The following is a 19,011-nucleotide window of genomic DNA, read 5'->3' as shown; positions in this document are numbered from 1 at the left end:
CGCACATAAATTAAGAAAAAGTAACTTTTCTATTTAATTTTAATTACTATTTTAATAGTTTAATAATATTACTATTACCTCTCTCCTTTCACTATTGGCAACAAACAAGATTAATAATCATATTTAATTTTTACAAAACATCAATCTTATGGAACAAATAAAAAAATCCAAACCATCAAATAACTTGGAACAGAGGGAGTATTTTTATGTCTAGTAGTAACGTTATGTTTGTATGTTGCTGGAAAATTTAGAAAAAAATAAATGCTGAAAACACTGTATTTGATGATTGTTACATAGTTTCTGTTTTCATTTTTTGGTCACATAATATAAAATTCGTTGATTATTCAGTTTTTAGAATATTTTTTGTTTTGCCATATTGGGATCTCTTTAGGCATCTGAGCTCCGCTTCTTCCCTTTGGCTTAGCCTCCTGGAATATCAGTCTCTAGCATCCGCGATCTCGTCTCGAACTTCAGTTTGACCAACGATTCTTTCACCAGCTTGGCCTTCGCACTCACCTCGTCCATCCGCGAGATCTTCCCCTTCAGTCGGCGGTGGAACGGAATTACGATTATCAGGACTCAGCTCGGCAAATAAAGTACGAACATCGAAGTCGCCGTCCATAAGATCGGTGATACCAAAAGCTTTCACCTCGGCCTCCAATTCCTCTGCATCCGCTACCAATCTTAACATCTGTCATCCGACTTCATCTCCACTTCGCCACCTTCGACCAACGCCTCGAGAGTCTTGATATTCCCAGATACTTGGTTGAATTCAAGAAACTTTGGTTCTGCCGCCTTCGTATCGTCAATATGAGCTTTAATACGATCCAATCGCTTCTGAACGAGCTCCGCCATCTTATCAAGGGCCGATCTCCGGACAAATTCAGCATATTCAAGTCGACGTTCTCGAAGCCTCTTCATCTCCGAAAGAGCGCGACCAGCTAACTCGTCATATTTCCTCTTCATCTCCTTGGCGTCGTCTTGAGACCTTGCCAGGTCGGCCAGCGCCTGAGCTACTTTTTCCTTTTCAACGGCCAAAGCCTCATGGGCATCTTTCGCGTTAGTAGCCTCTACGGAAAGGCTCCGAACACAACGCTCGTACAAATAAGTCAAACGATCCCATTCGGCGATCGCCTGGACAAAGAGCGTGTCAAGCGAATGCAATTCAAAGAAAAAATTGGAATCAAACCCAGAAGGTGAGCATACCTCGATCGACTTCCTGGCCGCTCCGGCGAAAACTTTCTCCTCCTTCAAGTCTAAGGGCATCGAAGGAATACCCGAGCCACGACCAATTTCACGAAGAAGCTCAGCACAAGCAACAGAATTAGAAGTAAAGGGAGCAGCCATATCGTCGTAACGAAAGCCCCATCTATGGTCGCTTACCCGCGGTCGTTTAGAAGCATCCGCACGACCCACTTCAGGAGCAACCCTCCTTGCACCAAACGTGCTCCGGGCGATCTCCGGAAGCTGCTCTTCAGAAAGAGATCAGCGATCTTCAAGTCGCGTTGGTTGCTGCGAAGGAGCACGGGGAGCGGGAGTGCAACAGACTGCGGAATGATCGAGCTTCTAAGGTCGCCCGTACTACAAAGAAAGCCCAAGCTCGTCTTGATAGAGTAAAGGCTTATCTCAAGGAGCAAGAGGACCTCGTCGGGCCAAAGGTGGATGCTGAGAATCAGGCCAAAGGTGCTGAGGAGATAGTAGGTATTCTGATGCAGAGAGGCGCGAAGATTGCGGCATCCGAACTCAGCAGCCTTAAGGAGTTAACCAAAAGGGCGTCCGACGAAGTCAATGCTTTGAACGTCATCGAGCTTGGGGATGAAGACCTGAACATGTCTCCAGATCAGCTTGGTTTTTCGAGGCAAACCTCTCAAGTTGCTCCAGTGACGGACCAGCACGGCTCGAATGTCGACCTTGTAACGGCTTGAAGGAGTCTGTTCTCTCTCCATTCCACAACAAACTCATCTCCGGGCCCGACACACAGCACATTATCCATCTTACCCAAACTTCGGGGAACCCCGCAGAAATAAGTGTATCCTCCAGATAATCCCATCGGATCCTATCATAAGCCTTCTCCAAATCCAACTTCAAAAGCATCCAGCCCTTTACCCCTTTTTTTCTTCTCATGGAATGGACTGCTTCTTGAACGAACACTATATTATCCGTACTTACTCTCCCGGGGATAAAACTAGCTTGAGCCGGACCAATCAGATTTGTCATTAAAGGTTTCAGACGCTCTACCATCGTCTTAGTGATGATCTTGAAAAGCACATTGCATAGGCTGAGGCTCCTCTTTTTAACAAGCCCCAGCTCACTTCGTTAGGGTCTGTTTTCTCGGAGATACTGCCGTTTATCTGCAGAAGACTGATAAAATACAGATCGAGCTATATCCGATCTGTTGACCTCGGAATCAAATTCCCGGCGATCTAAAAGGCATCACGAGGCGATCTAAGTGTCAACTGAGCCCCGAGGCTTATCTTTCAATAGAGACCGACCTCATCCAATTCCGAGCTGTTTACTAAGCGTTATCACTGTTTCAATGAAACATATGACACCTGTCAAATCGCAGATTCGAACTGTGGCTTAGAAAGCAAACTCCCAACGATTCAGAAAACATCAAGAGCCCATCTTAATATCATCATGAAGCTCTGAGGCTTATCTTTCCAACAAGATCGATTTTGCTCCATTTGGTGCTGTCTTCCGAGAGTTATAGGTTTCTCTCTCAAGCATGCGTTGTTTATCGAGACACAGATCCGTCTACACCCGATCTGTCTGCTTTCAGATCGATTTCCCGGCGATCTAAAAGGAACCAGGAGCCGATCTGCACATCATTTTGAAGCTACAAGGCTTATCTTTCTAACGGATTCATCCTTGCCTCAATTGATTACGTTTAACAAGAGTTATTACTGTTTTTCTGCGACAAGCACGTCCTGGCTGTAGCCCAAAGATGCATGTCTGCGGCTATCAGATCAGCCACCTTTGTGACCGATTTTACGTCCATCGTCGTTTCCAGGACGATTCCACCAACATTCCCATCTTAGGCTTCACGTCTTCACCTCGTCACCGATGGTCTTCAATTTAAAAAGCTTCACGTCATCGCCACGCCTCATCACCACGGACCATGTGTCAGAGGCATAGAACGCAACATATATCTAAGAAAAATCGTCCCTTCCTCGCCTTGGAGAGCTTCTGCTTTATCTTCCTTAATCACAAGACGTTGTTCAGATCTCACAAAATCATGTCGTGTAATGAAAATTCAAAGGAAAGAGAAGTAAAGAAGAAAGATCACCAGAAGTCAGCCAAAGAGTAAGCATCACTGGATACTGCCTCCTATATTCACTGAGGATCGTATGTTGCTACCGGAGCAACCGAAACCAAAAACAAATATAGCAAAGGAAGGAATTTAAAAGCAGAGTGGAGATGGTAGGTTGAGAAGCTCTCCGGCGCCGGAGATAAGGTCGAAAACCCGATACAAAGGCTCCAACGTGACCACTATCAATCCGATAGTCCACCACACCTGACTGTTCGTCAAACGGACTCAAGATCAAGAAGTTATTCATCTTGCTTCCTGTACAAGAAACAATTGGAATAGTCCTCAATGTGCCTAGTCTGAAACAAAATTTGATGTGCAACTAGAGCTTTTGCGAGACATTTTCCCGACGCATCAGAAAGACCTAAGGTCTAACTAAGTACTCTTAGCGAAGATCTCACTACAAGGAATCATTTCCCGTAAGCGGATTACCAATTCGTGTTAATCTCCATCTGCAAATCACCTTCAAAGTTGGCCCAGAATCATCCAAACTGCAGAAATCAAGAAAAAACGACTTTGTCGTAGCGACTTCAGAGGATCATGGAAGATACATACGACGTCCGATCAAGCTATAAATTTACAGTGATTCTTGACGCTACTAGATAATGATTCAACGGTGGGATCGAGAAATCAACGGTTCAGAATAAAGTTATTAATGCATCTCCGAATCAGCCAAAGGAAGAAAAATAAACTGTCACAGCAACTTCATAAGACGGTAGAAGCCTCAGGCAATATCCGATCTGACTAAAATTCGGACAAAATCTTCGTGCGACTATCAGCTAAAGATTCAACGGTGGGATCAATAATTTAACGGTTCAAACGGAAGTTATCAGTTCTTCTACAAATCAGCAAAAGGAAGTACAGACAATGGATCATCACTAGCAATCGCTCAAGGCTTCCACTCATTCATCAATGATGCGATCTCCAATTCTGTCTCCGTCTCGACGACCTCCCACATAAAAGATAAGTTCAATTACTTTCTTACATATTAGTTAAGCTTGATTGACATTTTCGCTTATATCACTAGCTTTCATCATTGCTTTTCTCTTTCTACGCAAAGATGAGATCTTCTCTAACGAACATCTCAAATGTAGATTTTCATCCATCGACGTTTACAATTTCGGATATTCAGATCGTCCATATCGTTGATGTCATCATCTCCATCTCCAAACCGCTGAGATAAGTGTTATCGATTATAATCTAACAAACATCACTCAATCATATACATGCATTATCTGTATTTTTTTGCATAGATTTTCGAAACACTCGTCTATGCAAAAAAAAAAAAAAAAAAAAAAAAAAACACGAGCTCGGTAATCCGACCTCTCCATTAGAACTCGAACTATGAATGGCTTGATCCCTAACTAGGCAATCCTTCGTAAGGATGCAGCTATACCACTTAATAAAATTAAAGTTTGCATTCTCAATACGGAATTCGCTTTAAGATCTGTAATAAATCAACTCTCGGCACCCTGGCCAGGTGTTCGATGCGCGTCTCACATGGATGCAGTGGTGAAATAATCCACGCCCTATTAGAAACTTAATTTTTCTAATAGGGATAGCCGAGACCAGTTTTCTCGCACTTAAGCTCTGGTTCGGACAGAAATATAAGCCGAACCCTGTATTTCGCGATCTGCCGAACAGATGCTCTACGGGGAGTAAGCCGAGCCCAGCATCTCGCTCCACAACTAATATGCTGAGTCCGCCTCTTTAAATTATACATAGGCCTACTGGGCATAAGCCGAGAGACGTCTCTCGCCCAGTACACGCCGAATACTTTTATTTATAAAGCCGAGCTCAGTCTCGCACTTAACATCTAACCCGAACTTAGACAGAAAAAATCGGTCGAAAGCCGAGCTCAAAGCTTGCAGATGGCTTATAATTTAGTCGATTTAAAACCTAATTTCAAGATTGGGAATCCGATATGGTTAATACGTAATCAACCGACGGAGGTTCACAAAAAAAAAAAAAACATGAACTTGTTCTTAAGGACAAACATTTTATTCAAATATAAAAGTCTGAAAGATAAGAGTGGTCGACATAAGTCAACCGACCTTCCTAGCTCCCAGTTCGACTGTAGCTTTCCTAGCTCCCAGCTCGTCTGCACTTCGCCTAGCTAACTGCTCGTCTGCAGATGCGATCTGGAAATTCTCATTTTCCTTTTCCGAGAAACACTAATATTTGCATTTTCTCCAAAACTGGGAAAATGGGAATTTACTTGATTACGGGTTGACTTCCCTCACGGGACCTCCTGGAAATCCCGAGCTCCGCAACGGTTTCATCCTTGTCTAGATCAAGGATAGTTAGGCCCGCGTTGACCTCTTCGCTCGCTGGCGCGGCGGCATAAACGACGACGGAGCGGTCGCCGCTAACACTTTGAACTTCAGGTTCGACGACCTGAACAGATTGATTTAGATCGCCCTCGGCGATCTCTTGAGCTGGAACGACGCCGTCCCCTTCAAGACACAGCCTGTCTTGAGAATCCGGATTGACCGTCTCATGGGAGACCTGATCAACACCGGAAGGGCCGTCGTCGGGATTAGGAAAATCTTTCGTCCCGGGGAGCATCAAATTACGCCAAAGATGACTGGCGGCCTCCTGATCTCTCTCAAGGAATTTCTCGCCAGAATACTTGAACGTAAACTGGTCGGAGTTGAGAGTCTCACCTCGCGACAGGCGGAATGTTTTCGGAGCAGCAGTTTCATCTAAACCGGCTTCAGAAGCTGACCTCTTCTTGGATTGGGTAGCCACTCGTTTCCCTTTCTCCTCACGGGACCTCCTGGAAATCCCGAGCTCCGCAACGGTTTCATCCTTGTCTTGATCAAGGATAGTTAGGCCCGCGTTGACCTCTTCGCTCGCTGACGCGGCGGCATAAACGACGACGGAGCGGTCGCCGGTAACACTTTGAACTTCAGGTTCGACGACCTGAACAGATTGATTTTGATCGCACTTGGCGATCTCTTGAGCTGGAACGACGCCGGCCCCTTCAAAACACATCCTGTCTTGAGAATCCGGATTGACCGTCTCACGGGAGACCTGATCAACACCGGAAGGGCCGGCATTAATGGGAGGATTTGACGTAGCCGCCTCTCCGTCCAAAGGCCGAGTCTCTTCGATGGGAGCTGGGGGAGGTGGCATATTTAAAAGCCCGGCAGCAAAGCTAATGAAGGATTTCCGGACCTTCCCCATTATCCTGTTGACGCGCGACCTCGTGATGTCGAGCTCGGTAGATTGCCTCTAAAACTCCTTCGAACTCAACGGGAAACTCCGGACTAGGCCTGTACCGATCTGCAACAAAAGAAACGGCTATGAGAATCTAGTACGGATCGACATGTCTTTACCCTATCTATTTAAAAGAAATCTACCAGGAAACTCCGTCCACATCCTTTTCCTCCCCGAGAACGGACGCTCATACGATTCGAGGTCGGACCTGACGTAGAAGTAATATTCTTCCCAGTTCTTGAAGTTACTGACTTTGGGACCGGGAAGAAAGTTATGCTTTGGGCGGTTGTTCACCACCCAATAGCCGGGCGACCTGATAGCTTTCAACGTCGTCATTTCCTCAAAACAACGAACGTTTACCAGGTAACCTTCTTCAGCGCCAAAGGTCAGAGCGGCAACAAAATTGCAGATCGCCGCCGGAGTAAGCTGGGGGAACGCCATATGACGGCGACTCAGAAAGGAGATGATCAGAGACGGAATTGGAAACCAGAGGTGACATTGTCTGAAGTAGGCTTCATACATACAGACGTACCCTCGAGGGGGATTCCATGGACGCTCATTTTCTCCGGGAATCATGTAAGTGAGCGGGCGATCTCCGGAGCCACACAAGGCGGAGATGAGCTCGTTGAACGACGAGGTCAACAGGCTCAATGGTCGAGAAGCTGCTCTTCAGAAAGAGATCAGCGATCTTCAAGTCGCGTTGGTTGCTGCGAAGGAGCACGGGGAGCGGGAGTGCAACAGACTGCGGAATGATCGAGCTTCTAAGGTCACCCGTACTACAAAGAAAGCCCAAGCTCGTCTTGATAGAGTAAAGGCTTATCTCAAGGAGCAAGAGGACCTTGTCGGGCCAAAGGTGGATGCTGAGAATCAGGCCAAAGGTGCTGAGGAGATAGTAGGTATTCTGATGCAGAGAGGCGCGAAGATTGCGGCATCCGAACTCAGCAGCCTTAAGGAGTTAACCAAAAGGGCGTCCGACGAAGTCAATGCTTTGAACGTCATCGAGCTTGGGGATGAAGACCTGAACATGTCTCCAGATCAGCTTGGTTTTTCGAGGCAAACCTCTCAAGTTGCTCCAGTGGCGGACCAGCACGGCTCGAATGTCGACCTTGTTTGCGGTAGTGATATTCGACGTGTAAGCGATGAAGAGGCGAGCCAGACGATCTGAATAGGTCGTCTTTGTAATTTATTTTGATACATCGATCGTGGACCCAACTTTCGGGGCGATTTCAAAACTCATATTTAACCGTGGACCCACTTTCGGGGCGGTGTTTTACTTTTAACTTCTATTTTCGATGATTTTCCATCTTGCCTGTTTCCGAGGCAGAATAGTATTTTCTCTATGTTTTCCATTTATGAGCTTTGTCATTTTTTTGGAAAAGGAAATTGAGGGGATTCAGATCGTCTTTGTAATTTATTTTGATACATCGATCGTGGACCCAACTTTCGGGGCGATTTCAAAACTCATATTTAACCGTGGACCCACTTTCGGGGCGGTGTTTTACTTTTAACTTCTATTTTCGATGATTTTCCATCTTGCCTGTTTCCGAGGCAGAATAGTATTTTCTCTATGTTTTCCATTTATGAGCTTTGTCATTTTTTTGGAAAAGGAAATTGAGGGAAGTCAACCCGTAATCAAGTAAATTCCCATTTTCCCAGTTTTGGAGAAAATGCAAATATTAGTGTTTCTCGGAAAAGGAAAGAGAATTTCCAGATCGCATTTAAGAAAATTCCCAATTCGATTTCTGTATTTGCTTCTATAAATACTTCTTTGTTGATCAACAATTGCTTCACCGGACTTTTCCTCCTATTTGCAAGATGGAGAGTGCTGGATCGTCTTCCTTTGTTGGCAAAAATGTTCCGACTTTCTCGAATGCTGAGGCGATTGAACGTGGGATGCCGTTCTTCAATAACCTTCGAGTTCCCTGGACTCTTCTTTTCCAGGCGAGCTCGAAGGAAAGACGTGAAGCCGAGGGTTTCTTGTCATGTGTCGAGTCAAGACATAAGGAATACCGCGAGATGTTGAGGTACTATGACGAACGAAAGTCTGATATCGCTCGAAAAATGGCTATGCTAGAGAGAGTCGCATCCTCGCCATTGGCTCAAGAATGGTTTTCAGCTTCTGGCTCCGATGCCGGACATTCTTTTGTCATATTGTGAGGACTGTGATCGAGATGCTGCTGCCGCCTCAAAGGAGAAGAATCCAACAATCATTGCTGATGGGGACTTCATTCCCAGGACGCCTTCTCTGTTCTATCTTGGGCCAGCCGCTACTGATGCTGATACCACGGAGTGTCAGAACTTTGTTAACCAGGTAAGGATTGCTTTGGTTCGTGTTTTCGATATCGGGATGATTTTTAAGAATTTCGTTGCTTTGATTGCTCAGGTCGGATTTCTGCATGGGGATCAATGCCGCGAGCTGCAGTACTTCCGAACTCTGATTGCTTTGGCGCTCGACCTCGTCTTGGACAGCTTTGGCGCGGTCTGACCCCAGGCGCCTTCGCTTGTTGCGAACTGGTTCGAAGGTTGGATCCGTGTTGAGCTTATGACAGGTTACCTCCGGAGCGTTTCCTGTCATATCTTTCGTAGACCAAGCAAAAGATGACGACCTCGATTTCAAGAAGGCGATCAGCTCTTCCTTTCTCTCCTAGTTCGCTTCCGATACCAACCGTCCGAGATGGATCCGACTCGTCGATGTTGACCTGGATAATCTTGCAACTTGGCGCCTTCATTGACTCGCGAGCTGGTCGCTCCGACGGTGCAGCTCGCTCTTCGTCCTTTAATTGCTATAAGATTTCCTTCTTTCGCTGCTTCTTCTCGATCACGTAACATGTCCGTGAGACCTTCTGGTTGCCGTATAGTATGAAGATTCCTGTGTTTATCGGGAACTTCAAGCAAAGGTGGTACGTCGAGGGGATCGCCTTCATCGAATAGATCCAAGGACTCCCCAGAATGGCATTGTAGATTGGTTCCGAGTCGATGACGACGAACTTGGTCTTTTGTGTGATGCCGCCCACTTGGACCTGGAGTTTGATCTCTCCTATTGACATTTTTGCCTCGCCGTCGTATCCCGTCATAGGGCGGATCTTAGGCATTATTTTGCTTTCAGAGATTCCCATTTTAAAAAGGGTCTTCAGGAACATCAGATTGACCGAGCTGCCGGTATCGATTAGGATTCGTTCTACGTCGAAGTCCTCCATTACCAGTTTGATGACCAATGCATCGTTATGAGGATGCTGAATCCCGCTCGCATCCTCCGAAGTAAAGATGATGGGTTCCTGGCTTAATGGCTCGGCTTCTGGGGCAACCCTAACGCTGCATACTTGTCGAGCTCGCTTCTTTAAAGCCGAGACTGAATCCTCATCGTCAGATAGTCCGGCCATAATCATGGAGATCCTTCCGCGGGGATGGTCTGGAGCTCGCTGCGGTTGCTGTCCTCTCCATCTCTTCGGGGGACCGGGGAGTTCGTTCTCCGGGACCCTCGCCTCCTCCACACGATCGTCCTCGAGGAGCAGTCGGTGATCCACGTGTTGTTCTTCATGCGTTGGTCCCGCCTGGGACTGTTTGGAGCCGCTCTTGCGTTTATTTTTCCCATTCTTGGGATGGTAGACCGCCTCTACTTCGCCGGATTTATATTTTCCGAGGATATTCAGAAGATGTTTACACTCTTCAGTGGAATGTCCTCCGCCGGCTGTTGAGGTCGGTCTTCCGAATCGACTGCGGCGACGATCGTTCCTCGCTTGTTTGCCTTTGGGTCATAGTGTTGACGCGGTTCTTGATAATCTCCCCGCGCCTTTTCCTTGGCCTTTGGCGGTTGGGATTTGCTCGCCAACTTTGCGTCTTCCTCCTCCAGGAAAGCATATCGTGAAGCTCTATGGAGGGCGTCATCGAGATCTCGCGGTTCTCTTATTGCGAGGTCTTTTCTCAGCGGGATCCTTGGAGCAGCCCCTTCCTAAAAGCAGCCACCGCGGCTTCGTCCGTGATGGTAACTAGACAGTATTTCTTTGAAACGACCTAGGTAGTCGTTCAGTGTCTCGCCATTTTCTTGAGTCATGCTCCATAGATCGGAACTAGAGGCCCCTGGCTGAATAAATACCCGGTATTGTTTCAGGAAGGCAGTTGACAACTGGGTGAAGTTATCAATTGAGTTCGCCTCTAATCTGGAAAAGCAGGTTAAAGCGTTTCCGGTAAGTCCCTCGACGAAGAGCTGGCAGCAGCCTATATCACGGAGTTCGTCCGAAAAGTGAGCTTTAGCGACTGTTATGAAAGAAGTCATACTGTTTAGGATCGCTTCCGCCCTCATAGATCGGAATCCTAAGCTTCACTTAGAGGATTCTCGTGCGTGTAACCCGATCTGTGAAAGGAGTCCTGGGTTTCTTCGATCATTCGGTCGATCTCTGGAGCCGAACTGCTGGCTCTGTGGACCTGGGATCCGATTTCTCGGAGTTTCAGATAGATATCATCTAACTGTCCATCGTGATCTAAGGTTGCGGGTCTCGAGACATGACCCGACAACGTCGAGGGAGGCATAGGCGGTCTGCCTTCTTGGTTCATAGGATGGAGTGAACCTGGGAACCTGGGGTTCACCCTATTGGATTGTGCATCTGTGAGGTCGAAGCTAAGCCCACGCGGATGGATGACTCGCGGCGGGGTTATTTCAGAGATCGGACGTTGGGAGATTCCTTTAGCCAGCTCGTCGAGTCGGCGATTAGTCTCCATGACCGATTCTGAGAGATCTTTCGTCACGGTTGTGAGGATGGCTTTGAGGTCTTCCAATGAGAAAGATAGTGGGTCGACAGGGGTCTCCCCGTGTGTTGGTTGATTCACGGTCGTTTTGGCCGCTACTTCGACGGTAGATGGTGGATCTCCTCCGTGGAGGAGACTTGATTCCGTTCCATCATCGTTGACTGGAGGAATGACGGGGTCGATGACGATTTGAACCATGCTTGCTTTGATTAAAGGAGCGTAGAGAAAATTTGTTTATATTCCCCTACCTGGCGCGCCAATTGTTGATTCTGTAATCAAACAATGAATTTGTACTAAGGGATTTAGACAAATTCACTCCTCTCTTAGCTCACAAATAATCAAAGGGAGAGAACAAAGTTGCTTGAATAAAAAGCTGGGGTTTGCTCTATAATTGTAAGATTGTAAACATACATGATATTAACATTTCATTTGCGTTGAAGTTTTCACTTATCCTACACTTTTTCACATATTTCACAAAATCAGAATAGAGTCAAGCTCAAAAGGGTCTTCTTTCCTTGTTGATTCTACCAAATCCGTTTTGCCGATTATAATTCAAAAACAAGTAAAGAGCGATATTTGATGAAATACAAAAATTAAAAATAAAACTATATTTCAGTATATTCCTATATTAGAGGAAGATTTCAAATTAAATAGTTTTGTGATTGAACTTCCTATTTGTTTAGTTTTTAAAGCGCTAACTTTTAAATATGGGACGAAAAATATAAACTTTCGAAATATCATAAAATTCAGTTTGATCTTCCGATAAAATGGCGAAATTTCGTTGAATTGGCCATTTCGGACATGATGTTAAGTTTTGTTAACCAGACGATCAAATGATTAATTTTCCGTTATAAGTTTCCGCTAATTGAAATTCACAATTAAAATTTGAAAAAGAAAAGGAAAAATGTTTCACACGAATACAGGCCGATTCATGACAAACACTGTAGGCCCATTAAAGCGAAGCCCATTATCAGTATATATACTGCGGCGTCGATATAATATCCTCATTCAGAATTAAGAAACCCTAGACGACGATATCGAGATCGATCCAACCAACTCTGCAGCTAACATCTCTAAGGTAAAATTCTCGGTTCTTATCTCATCATGTTACTTTGAAAATTCATCGACTGATTGCATAGATAGAACACGATTAGCAGCTGTGTTCCTCTATATCTACCTCTCTCGATCGGTGGTCAATTTATCTTTCTGATGTTTGATTTTCTAAGCAAAATTCATCGACTGATTGCATAGATAGAAGAACCCTACAACTTCTATAGCAGCCGTGTTCCTCTCGGTTCTCTGATGTTTGACTGAATTGAATTTGATTCTTTTTTTTTTAAGGTTTGATTTTCCGATGATGAGGGTGATGGAGCCTCCGCCTATCGAGGAGGCAGCTTTGGCCCCAGTATCGGTCTTCTGGGACATAAAATCGTTTCCGGTTCCCGATGGCTATGATGCTCGACTGGTGGGTCCGTGTATCAAACGGAATTTGAGGAAGTTAGGCTACACAGGTCCTATCACCATCACTGCCGTTGGCGTACTATCAGAGGTCCCTCGTGACATCCTTAAAGCAGTGTATTCCACTGGAATCTCTCTTAAGGAGGTCATTAAAAGTTAGTATCTTCTCATCCTTATTCCATAGCTAGAGTCTTAATGGGATTCTCTTAATTCTCTAGTTTCTCAACAGGTCCGACAAACATGTATGCTCTTTTCCTTGAGTCCTCTCTTCTTCGTACTCCACCTCCAGCTAATATGATGGTCATATCCCGTCCACCATCCTACATTCCTCGACACTTCTCTTCTATACGTGACAAGGACCGTGAGAAGGGTCGCTACACTATTTTCCCGTTTCCATTCGGAGAAATGCCTTTGACTCTTGCAATCAGCCTCTGGGAAGACTTCCTTCTGGCAGGTCTGTGTTTCTCCTCATTGAATGAATTCTGTTGCTGAACTAGCTCTACTATTTTATTTTTATTTTCCACAGATCCAGTAGCTCTTGAGGAGGAGAAGTGCAGTGAAATGGGTGATCCAGCCTCCTGGTTCTGCGCTGTGTGTCATCATTTTGCTGCCCCAGATCTTGTTACTGGCCGGGACTTGATAGTTTCATCACGCATCTCTATTCTCGACAACATGCACAACTGGTAATTAAGCATTCTAGCCTTGTTTTGTCATTGCCCTACTATTTGTTTTACCCCAACTAGTTACCCTTTCTCACTACTTGTAGTTTTTGTTTGCCTAAAACTTGACCCCATGTTATCTTTTTTCAAGCAGCTTCAATTCCAAACTGTCCCCTGTAGCCCTGGCTCTGTATGCAAGCACGCAGCTCTGGCTCCCAGCATTAGGTTTATATGCGTTAACAAAAAAATTGAGGAGGAGGCCAGAGCTGAGGCTCCCCGTGATACAACTAGTCAATTAACTTAAAGTTTTACTTACTGTCATTATGTGGTGCTGTTAGATTTGGATGCATTAATTTTTAATTAAGTATATAAAAAAAATTCATAGAATATTTTGTAATTATTAAGACTTTCTATTGTCTAACACTAATTAGAGGTTAAATATTTAAAACAATATATATTGGACCCTAGAGTAACAAAAAAAAAAGAATTTGGAAATTTTGTCACATAGTCTCTACACAAATGCACTTAGCTCACAAACCATTGGGGATGCTTTTATGTAGTTCCCCAAACCTAGAAGCTTACTCATTAGCACATCTTACATGCTTATAGAGCCCGTCTCTACTATTACATTCTTACGTCGAATTTATTGTTTAAACTTAAGTTCAAAACTCAAAAGCAAACTAAATTGGAGAAAATAGAACGCAGCTTGCAAGTGTTTTTGAGACTACAAGCCTACAATATATCTAAAGGAGACAAAAACTAGTAGGTAACCTAATGACTAAAAGAATTCAGCAGTCTAAAAGAGTAATAAGGAGGCCTCTTTTAGATTTGGTTGGTTAGGTTTTAGGTGGGTCTCTATTATAATTACGCTACAAGACTAAGGATATTGACGTCTATATTTTCGTCTCCTTTCGTTTGAAAAAATAAAGGAAAAGCAAAGTCAACCATAATTAGGCCGTCGAAGGAATTCTAATTAATTTCGACCAGAACGAAACATGCATATAATTGACCATTTTGATTATCTCACAATATACAAATTGATAAACTTGATGCAAAAATGTTCGTTGTGTTAGTAATGATATTTTTTCCACACTCTTGTTAATCAGTTTGATGACTATTTTTTCTTTGTATAAGAGAGAATGAAAAACAAAGTTGCATTTGTTTAAACTTTCAATTATTACTCACGTAGAAAGAATGTATCCATATTGAGAAATTATTACGTAGCAATATTCTATATACAAAGTCTTTTATATATGACATGTCTCTGGATAATTATTTGTTTACTATCGATTCGTTGGCCTATCACGTTAGATGGTTATAAAGCAGTCGCTACAACTAGGCAGCAAAACTGCTTTGATCACCATCTATTGTTTTTTTTGTCCATAGTTTGATTAAAGAATGAGGATATGGCAACAAATGATTGCATATTAGTTGATATTACAATCATTGCAATCGCACATCCTACAAAACTAATTGAAATTAATATCCATATAAGGAAGAAACTCATTAGTGTCGACATGCATTGGAACAACGACTTTGTTTTTGTTTGACTTTGATTATAGTCACGGTTTCTCACTAATAGTTTCATTCTCACCACCCCTAACAATTTAGAAACAAGGTTGGTTTTGAATGACATTCTCATGATAAAACTAATGAAATCCGTGTAGATGTTTGGTTATTCCGTCTTTTATGAAAACGGATAAACAATTCAAGAAGTCATATTAATTAATGTAACATCATCATAAATTCATAATGTTTTGACTTAGATTGTAGTCACATCTCTCAATATTGAGTCATTTTATTATCAAAACCTGCTTTACGTAGTCTAGTCAACGTTATTTTAGTAAAAAATCTTTCACATTCATTGTATAAAACATTTTTTTTTGACATCATGTAAAAGATTTGAATCGAGATTATTACACGATTATGAAACTACTACAACCACTATTTTGCAACCAAAAAAAAAAACAAAAAATACAACCACTATATCTACAAACTAAGGTTTAAAAATGTACAAAAATACTTGGGGGTTTAAAAATAATTTAGTTAAAGTTGAAGGACTGGTTTGTAAGTTTTTCATTTCCATAAAAAGGAAAGAGCTTAATAGAAGGAAGGAGGAGAGAGTGGTGACCAGGTCTCGTAGTTGTGGTTTCGTTTTGCATTGCACGTTTCTTCTTCTTTCTTCGCTCCTCACTTTCTTCTTCTTCTTCCGCTTCTCCTCTATTTTCTCTCTCTCTCTCTTTTTCTCTTTCTCCCAAAAGTCTCTCTTACGTTCTTGTCTCTCCCTTAATAACGTTGCGCCTTTCTCCATTTCAACCATCACACAACTCTTCTTCTTCCTCCTCTCTCTCAATTCGTGTTTTCCCAAATTCTCAGGTACTCTCTCTTATCTATGTCTTGACTCTTCCTATTTACCCAATTCATTAACCTGATTTTGTTCTGTTTCTGCATTTTGCCCCACTTTTGAAACGAATTCGGATTCTGATCAAAATAACAAAATTGGGGATTGAAAGCGTTTCTGGGTATCTTATGATCCGTGATTTCTCAGATGGGTTTTTCATAAAGCAGAGAAATTTCGATCAAAGTCGATGACTTTAACATAGACTCTTTCTACATTTTTGTTGCTCTGTTTTTGTTCTGTTCTGTGACAAACATGCTCTCTGCCTTTTTTTCTCTTTCCAATTAACATGTAGATTAATAAATAATTGAACTTTGATCTTATTTTTTTCATAAATGTAATTCAAACTTTTGTCTGTCTTTTTCCTTGTTTTTGATTCTTTCATTAAGGTCCCACTTCCCAACCAAATATTATTTTATTTTGCTTATATATGGTTTTGACTTTGTATTCATTCATCTTTTACTCTAAACAGCAATCTGCAGCTAACTTGATGATTGCTGGCTACTGAATCTTGAGTTTGTGTCTGGAGTTTTGTCTCAACAATACCAAAGACCATAAAGACTTTGAGGTGATTTGAGTTCAGATTCTTCTGAATCTCCAATGCTAAGTTTCTCTAGAGCTAGAAGTCAAGGAAGAAACACAAGACCTCTTGGAGGAGGTTAGTCTTGAATCACGATATTTATATATTTTAAGTATAATGAGTCTCTGCAACATTTTAGATGATCAATCATTTTCTTTTGATTTTGATAATTCAGGGATGGAATACTTAGAACCTAAAAGGAAGAGCAATGTAATGGGCAAGATTATCTTGGTTGTTTCTCTTACTGCTTTATGCATTTTTATGCTCAAGCACGCACCGAGTTTCACATCACCAACCGCGGTAACTCCACGATCCTATTTGCTAGAATCTTTGATATGTTACTCTTGTCTTAATGGCTGGGAACATTTCTCTTGCATCATGGTTCTTTTAGTTTATGTTTTTGTAATATCAGTGGTTTGTTGGTTTTCTCAGTTCTCTCGTAGCGAGGAAGGTGTGACTCATGTGTTAGTCACTGGTGGTGCTGGATATATCGGATCACATGCTGCGTTGAGGCTCTTAAAAGATTCATACCGTGTAACCATTGTGGTAAAGTTTCTTTCTTTGATGGTATTTGGCGATCCATTGGAGAAGTTTCAAACTGCAATGTTTGGTTTTGTAACACTAATCATTTTGTCTCACAAACAGGACAATCTTTCTCGGGGAAATCTTGGTGCCGTCAAGGTTTTACAAGGATTGTTCCCAGAACCCGGGAGGCTTCAATTTATTTATGCTGACTTAGGAGATGCCAAAGCTGTAATGCTTCATATCCCTAAGATTCTTTTGAGCATTTTTTTTCCTGGTATATTGTATGAAGTATGAGTTTTGTTCATTTCAGGTTGATAAAATCTTCTCAGAGAACGCGTTTGATGCTGTTATGCATTTTGCTGCAGTAGCATATGTTGGAGAGAGCACTCTAGATCCTCTAAAGTACAATCTCCACCCACTGTTCTGTTCATAACACCTCTGCAAGATTGGAGTTCTTTGTGGTTAATCAATCTCATGTTGATTTTTGTTCTGTAGGTATTACCACAACATTACATCAAACACATTAGTAGTTCTTGAAGCTGTGGCTAGACATAAAGTGAAGAAGTTGATATATTCAAGCACATGTGCCACTTATGGAGAACCTGACAAGATGCCTATTGTTGAAGTTACTCCACAGGTACTATTCTAAACAGTTTCAGAAAACACTCTCTTTCGTAGTATGATCATGTCTCCTCAAATTCGGAAATTATCGATTTTCAGGTCCCCATTAACCCTTATGGAAAAGCTAAGAAGATGGCTGAAGATATGATCCTGGATTTCTCTAAAAACTCTGACATGGCAGTCATGATCCTAAGGTCAGGCTCCACGTTTCTTGAAGCCTTAACAAGTCTCTGACTCTGATTTGTTCAACCAAACAATGTCTGATGATCTTTATTACTTCCACAGATACTTTAACGTGATAGGTTCAGATCCAGAAGGTAGACTAGGAGAAGCTCCAAAGCCCGAGCTACGTGAACACGGACGGATTTCGGGTGCCTGTTTCGATGCAGCTCGTGGCGTGATTCCAGGCCTTCAGGTAAATAAAACACACTCATCTCTCAAAACTCTCTCTATGCTTCTTTTTTACTCAACTCTTATAACTGAAAAAATGGATTCAAACAGGTCAAAGGAACAGACTACAAAACAGGAGATGGAACTTGTGTTCGTGACTACATAGATGTTACTGACCTTGTAGATGCTCACGTAAAAGCTCTCGAGAAAGCTAAGCCTAGAAATGTGGGAATATACAATGTAGGTACAGGAAAAGGAAGATCGGTGAAAGAGTTTGTGGAAGCATGTAAGAAAGCGACAGGAGTAGATATCAAAGTAGATTTTTTGCCTCGAAGACCTGGAGATTACGCAGAGGTTTACAGTGATCCAGCAAAGATTCTGAGAGATCTTAATTGGTCTGCTCGTTACACTAATCTTCAAGAAAGTCTTGAGGTTGCTTGGAAGTGGCAAAAGACTCATCCCCATGGATATGCTTCTTCTTAAAGACGACCAAGAAAGAAAAAAAAGTTTTAATTTTAAACTTTTTACATAATTGTTTTTGAGAGATTAGCTTATAGAAAAAGAATTGATTTATTACAGAATTACAGTTCAATAAGTATTATTATTATGGTAATTTGATACAGTTTACAAGAGTTGTCGATGTAATCAGTGACTTTATATATAAAAGGATACAGAATTCAATAGACGTAATCATAAGAATGGTGTAACCAAACTCAAATCTTCATATTGTAATGTCATTATCCACATTCCACAATGTCTTTTTAGTGAAAGGATAACATCTCCGAACACTATGACCGGGAAGATTTCATCATATCACCACCGATTGAAAATCAAACAGCTGCAACATCAAGAACATATAAATAGTTTCAGGACCATTTAGTTCTCATCACACAAGCTCCAAAATTTGACGGGTTCATTTCACATGTAACATTTTATACATAAAGTATGAGTGTCACACATACATGAATAAGAGAGACGTGCTAGAAACTCCGAACGGCAGGTATATATATATGGGGCAAATTCTATACACCACCAACCTGGAGGGGTATCTTATATCATTAAAGTTTACCCAATTTGGCCTCTTCTTTTGCAAATGCAAGTATTTTTT

At 42.5% G+C, this 19,011-nt stretch overlaps 4 protein-coding genes and 3 pseudogenes across 8 annotated transcripts; 4 read left to right on the top strand and 3 right to left on the bottom strand.

Moving 5' to 3' along the window:
* Nucleotides 1-294: 294 nt before the first annotated feature.
* On the bottom strand, nucleotides 295-2,241 carry AT4G20520 (RNA binding / RNA-directed DNA polymerase; the record flags this gene model as incomplete). The annotated part of the gene is made up of 4 exons (NM_118171.2): nucleotides 295-691; nucleotides 763-1,134; nucleotides 1,207-1,467; nucleotides 1,999-2,241. 4 exons carry the CDS (start codon nucleotides 2,239-2,241, stop codon nucleotides 437-439), a joined length of 1,131 nt encoding a protein of 376 aa, NP_193785.1. The 3' UTR covers nucleotides 295-436.
* A 1,112-nt stretch (nucleotides 2,242-3,353) lies between these two features.
* AT4G20510 lies at nucleotides 3,354-6,496 on the bottom strand (annotated as a pseudogene; the record flags this gene model as incomplete). Its single annotated transcript has 3 exons — nucleotides 3,354-3,565; nucleotides 3,740-3,798; nucleotides 5,526-6,496.
* A 649-nt stretch (nucleotides 6,497-7,145) lies between these two features.
* Nucleotides 7,146-7,694, top strand: AT4G20500 (annotated as a pseudogene; the record flags this gene model as incomplete). The annotated part of the gene is made up of 1 exon: nucleotides 7,146-7,694.
* A 467-nt stretch (nucleotides 7,695-8,161) lies between these two features.
* AT4G20490 lies at nucleotides 8,162-11,470 on the bottom strand (annotated as a pseudogene; the record flags this gene model as incomplete). The annotated part of the gene is made up of 1 exon: nucleotides 8,162-11,470.
* Nucleotides 11,471-12,275: 805 nt separating this feature from the next.
* On the top strand, nucleotides 12,276-14,304 carry AT4G20480 (Putative endonuclease or glycosyl hydrolase). Of its 2 annotated transcripts, NM_118167.3 has the most exons (5): nucleotides 12,279-12,350; nucleotides 12,614-12,885; nucleotides 12,960-13,184; nucleotides 13,257-13,413; nucleotides 13,544-14,304. In NM_118167.3, exons 2-5 carry the CDS (start codon nucleotides 12,627-12,629, stop codon nucleotides 13,686-13,688), a joined length of 786 nt encoding a protein of 261 aa, NP_567602.1. In that variant the 5' UTR covers nucleotides 12,279-12,350; nucleotides 12,614-12,626; the 3' UTR covers nucleotides 13,689-14,304. The 2 variants fall into 2 exon arrangements, with proteins under 2 accessions (NP_001329490.1, NP_567602.1); NM_001341441.1 differs by having other exon boundaries at nucleotides 12,276-12,350; nucleotides 13,257-13,949.
* A 1,094-nt stretch (nucleotides 14,305-15,398) lies between these two features.
* On the top strand, nucleotides 15,399-15,821 carry AT4G20470 (uncharacterized protein; the record flags this gene model as incomplete). The annotated part of the gene is made up of 1 exon (NM_118166.1): nucleotides 15,399-15,821. The coding sequence occupies one exon, from the start codon at nucleotides 15,399-15,401 to the stop codon at nucleotides 15,819-15,821; it is 423 nt and encodes a 140-aa protein (NP_193780.1).
* Nucleotides 15,476-18,417, top strand: AT4G20460 (NAD(P)-binding Rossmann-fold superfamily protein). Its single transcript, NM_118165.3, has 10 exons — nucleotides 15,476-15,765; nucleotides 16,260-16,445; nucleotides 16,543-16,667; nucleotides 16,800-16,913; nucleotides 17,013-17,120; nucleotides 17,203-17,294; nucleotides 17,388-17,529; nucleotides 17,613-17,707; nucleotides 17,799-17,928; nucleotides 18,015-18,417. The coding sequence occupies exons 2-10, from the start codon at nucleotides 16,388-16,390 to the stop codon at nucleotides 18,384-18,386; spliced, it is 1,236 nt and encodes a 411-aa protein (NP_193779.2). The 5' UTR covers nucleotides 15,476-15,765; nucleotides 16,260-16,387; the 3' UTR covers nucleotides 18,387-18,417.
* The last annotated feature ends 594 nt before the right edge of the window (nucleotides 18,418-19,011 follow it).

Source organism: Arabidopsis thaliana, chromosome 4 (assembly GCF_000001735.4).
Source record: "Arabidopsis thaliana chromosome 4, partial sequence".
Lineage (NCBI taxonomy): Eukaryota > Viridiplantae > Streptophyta > Magnoliopsida > Brassicales > Brassicaceae > Arabidopsis > Arabidopsis thaliana.
The sequence above is the reverse complement of the archived record's forward strand: the minus strand, read 5'-3'. Positions and strand labels throughout refer to the sequence as shown.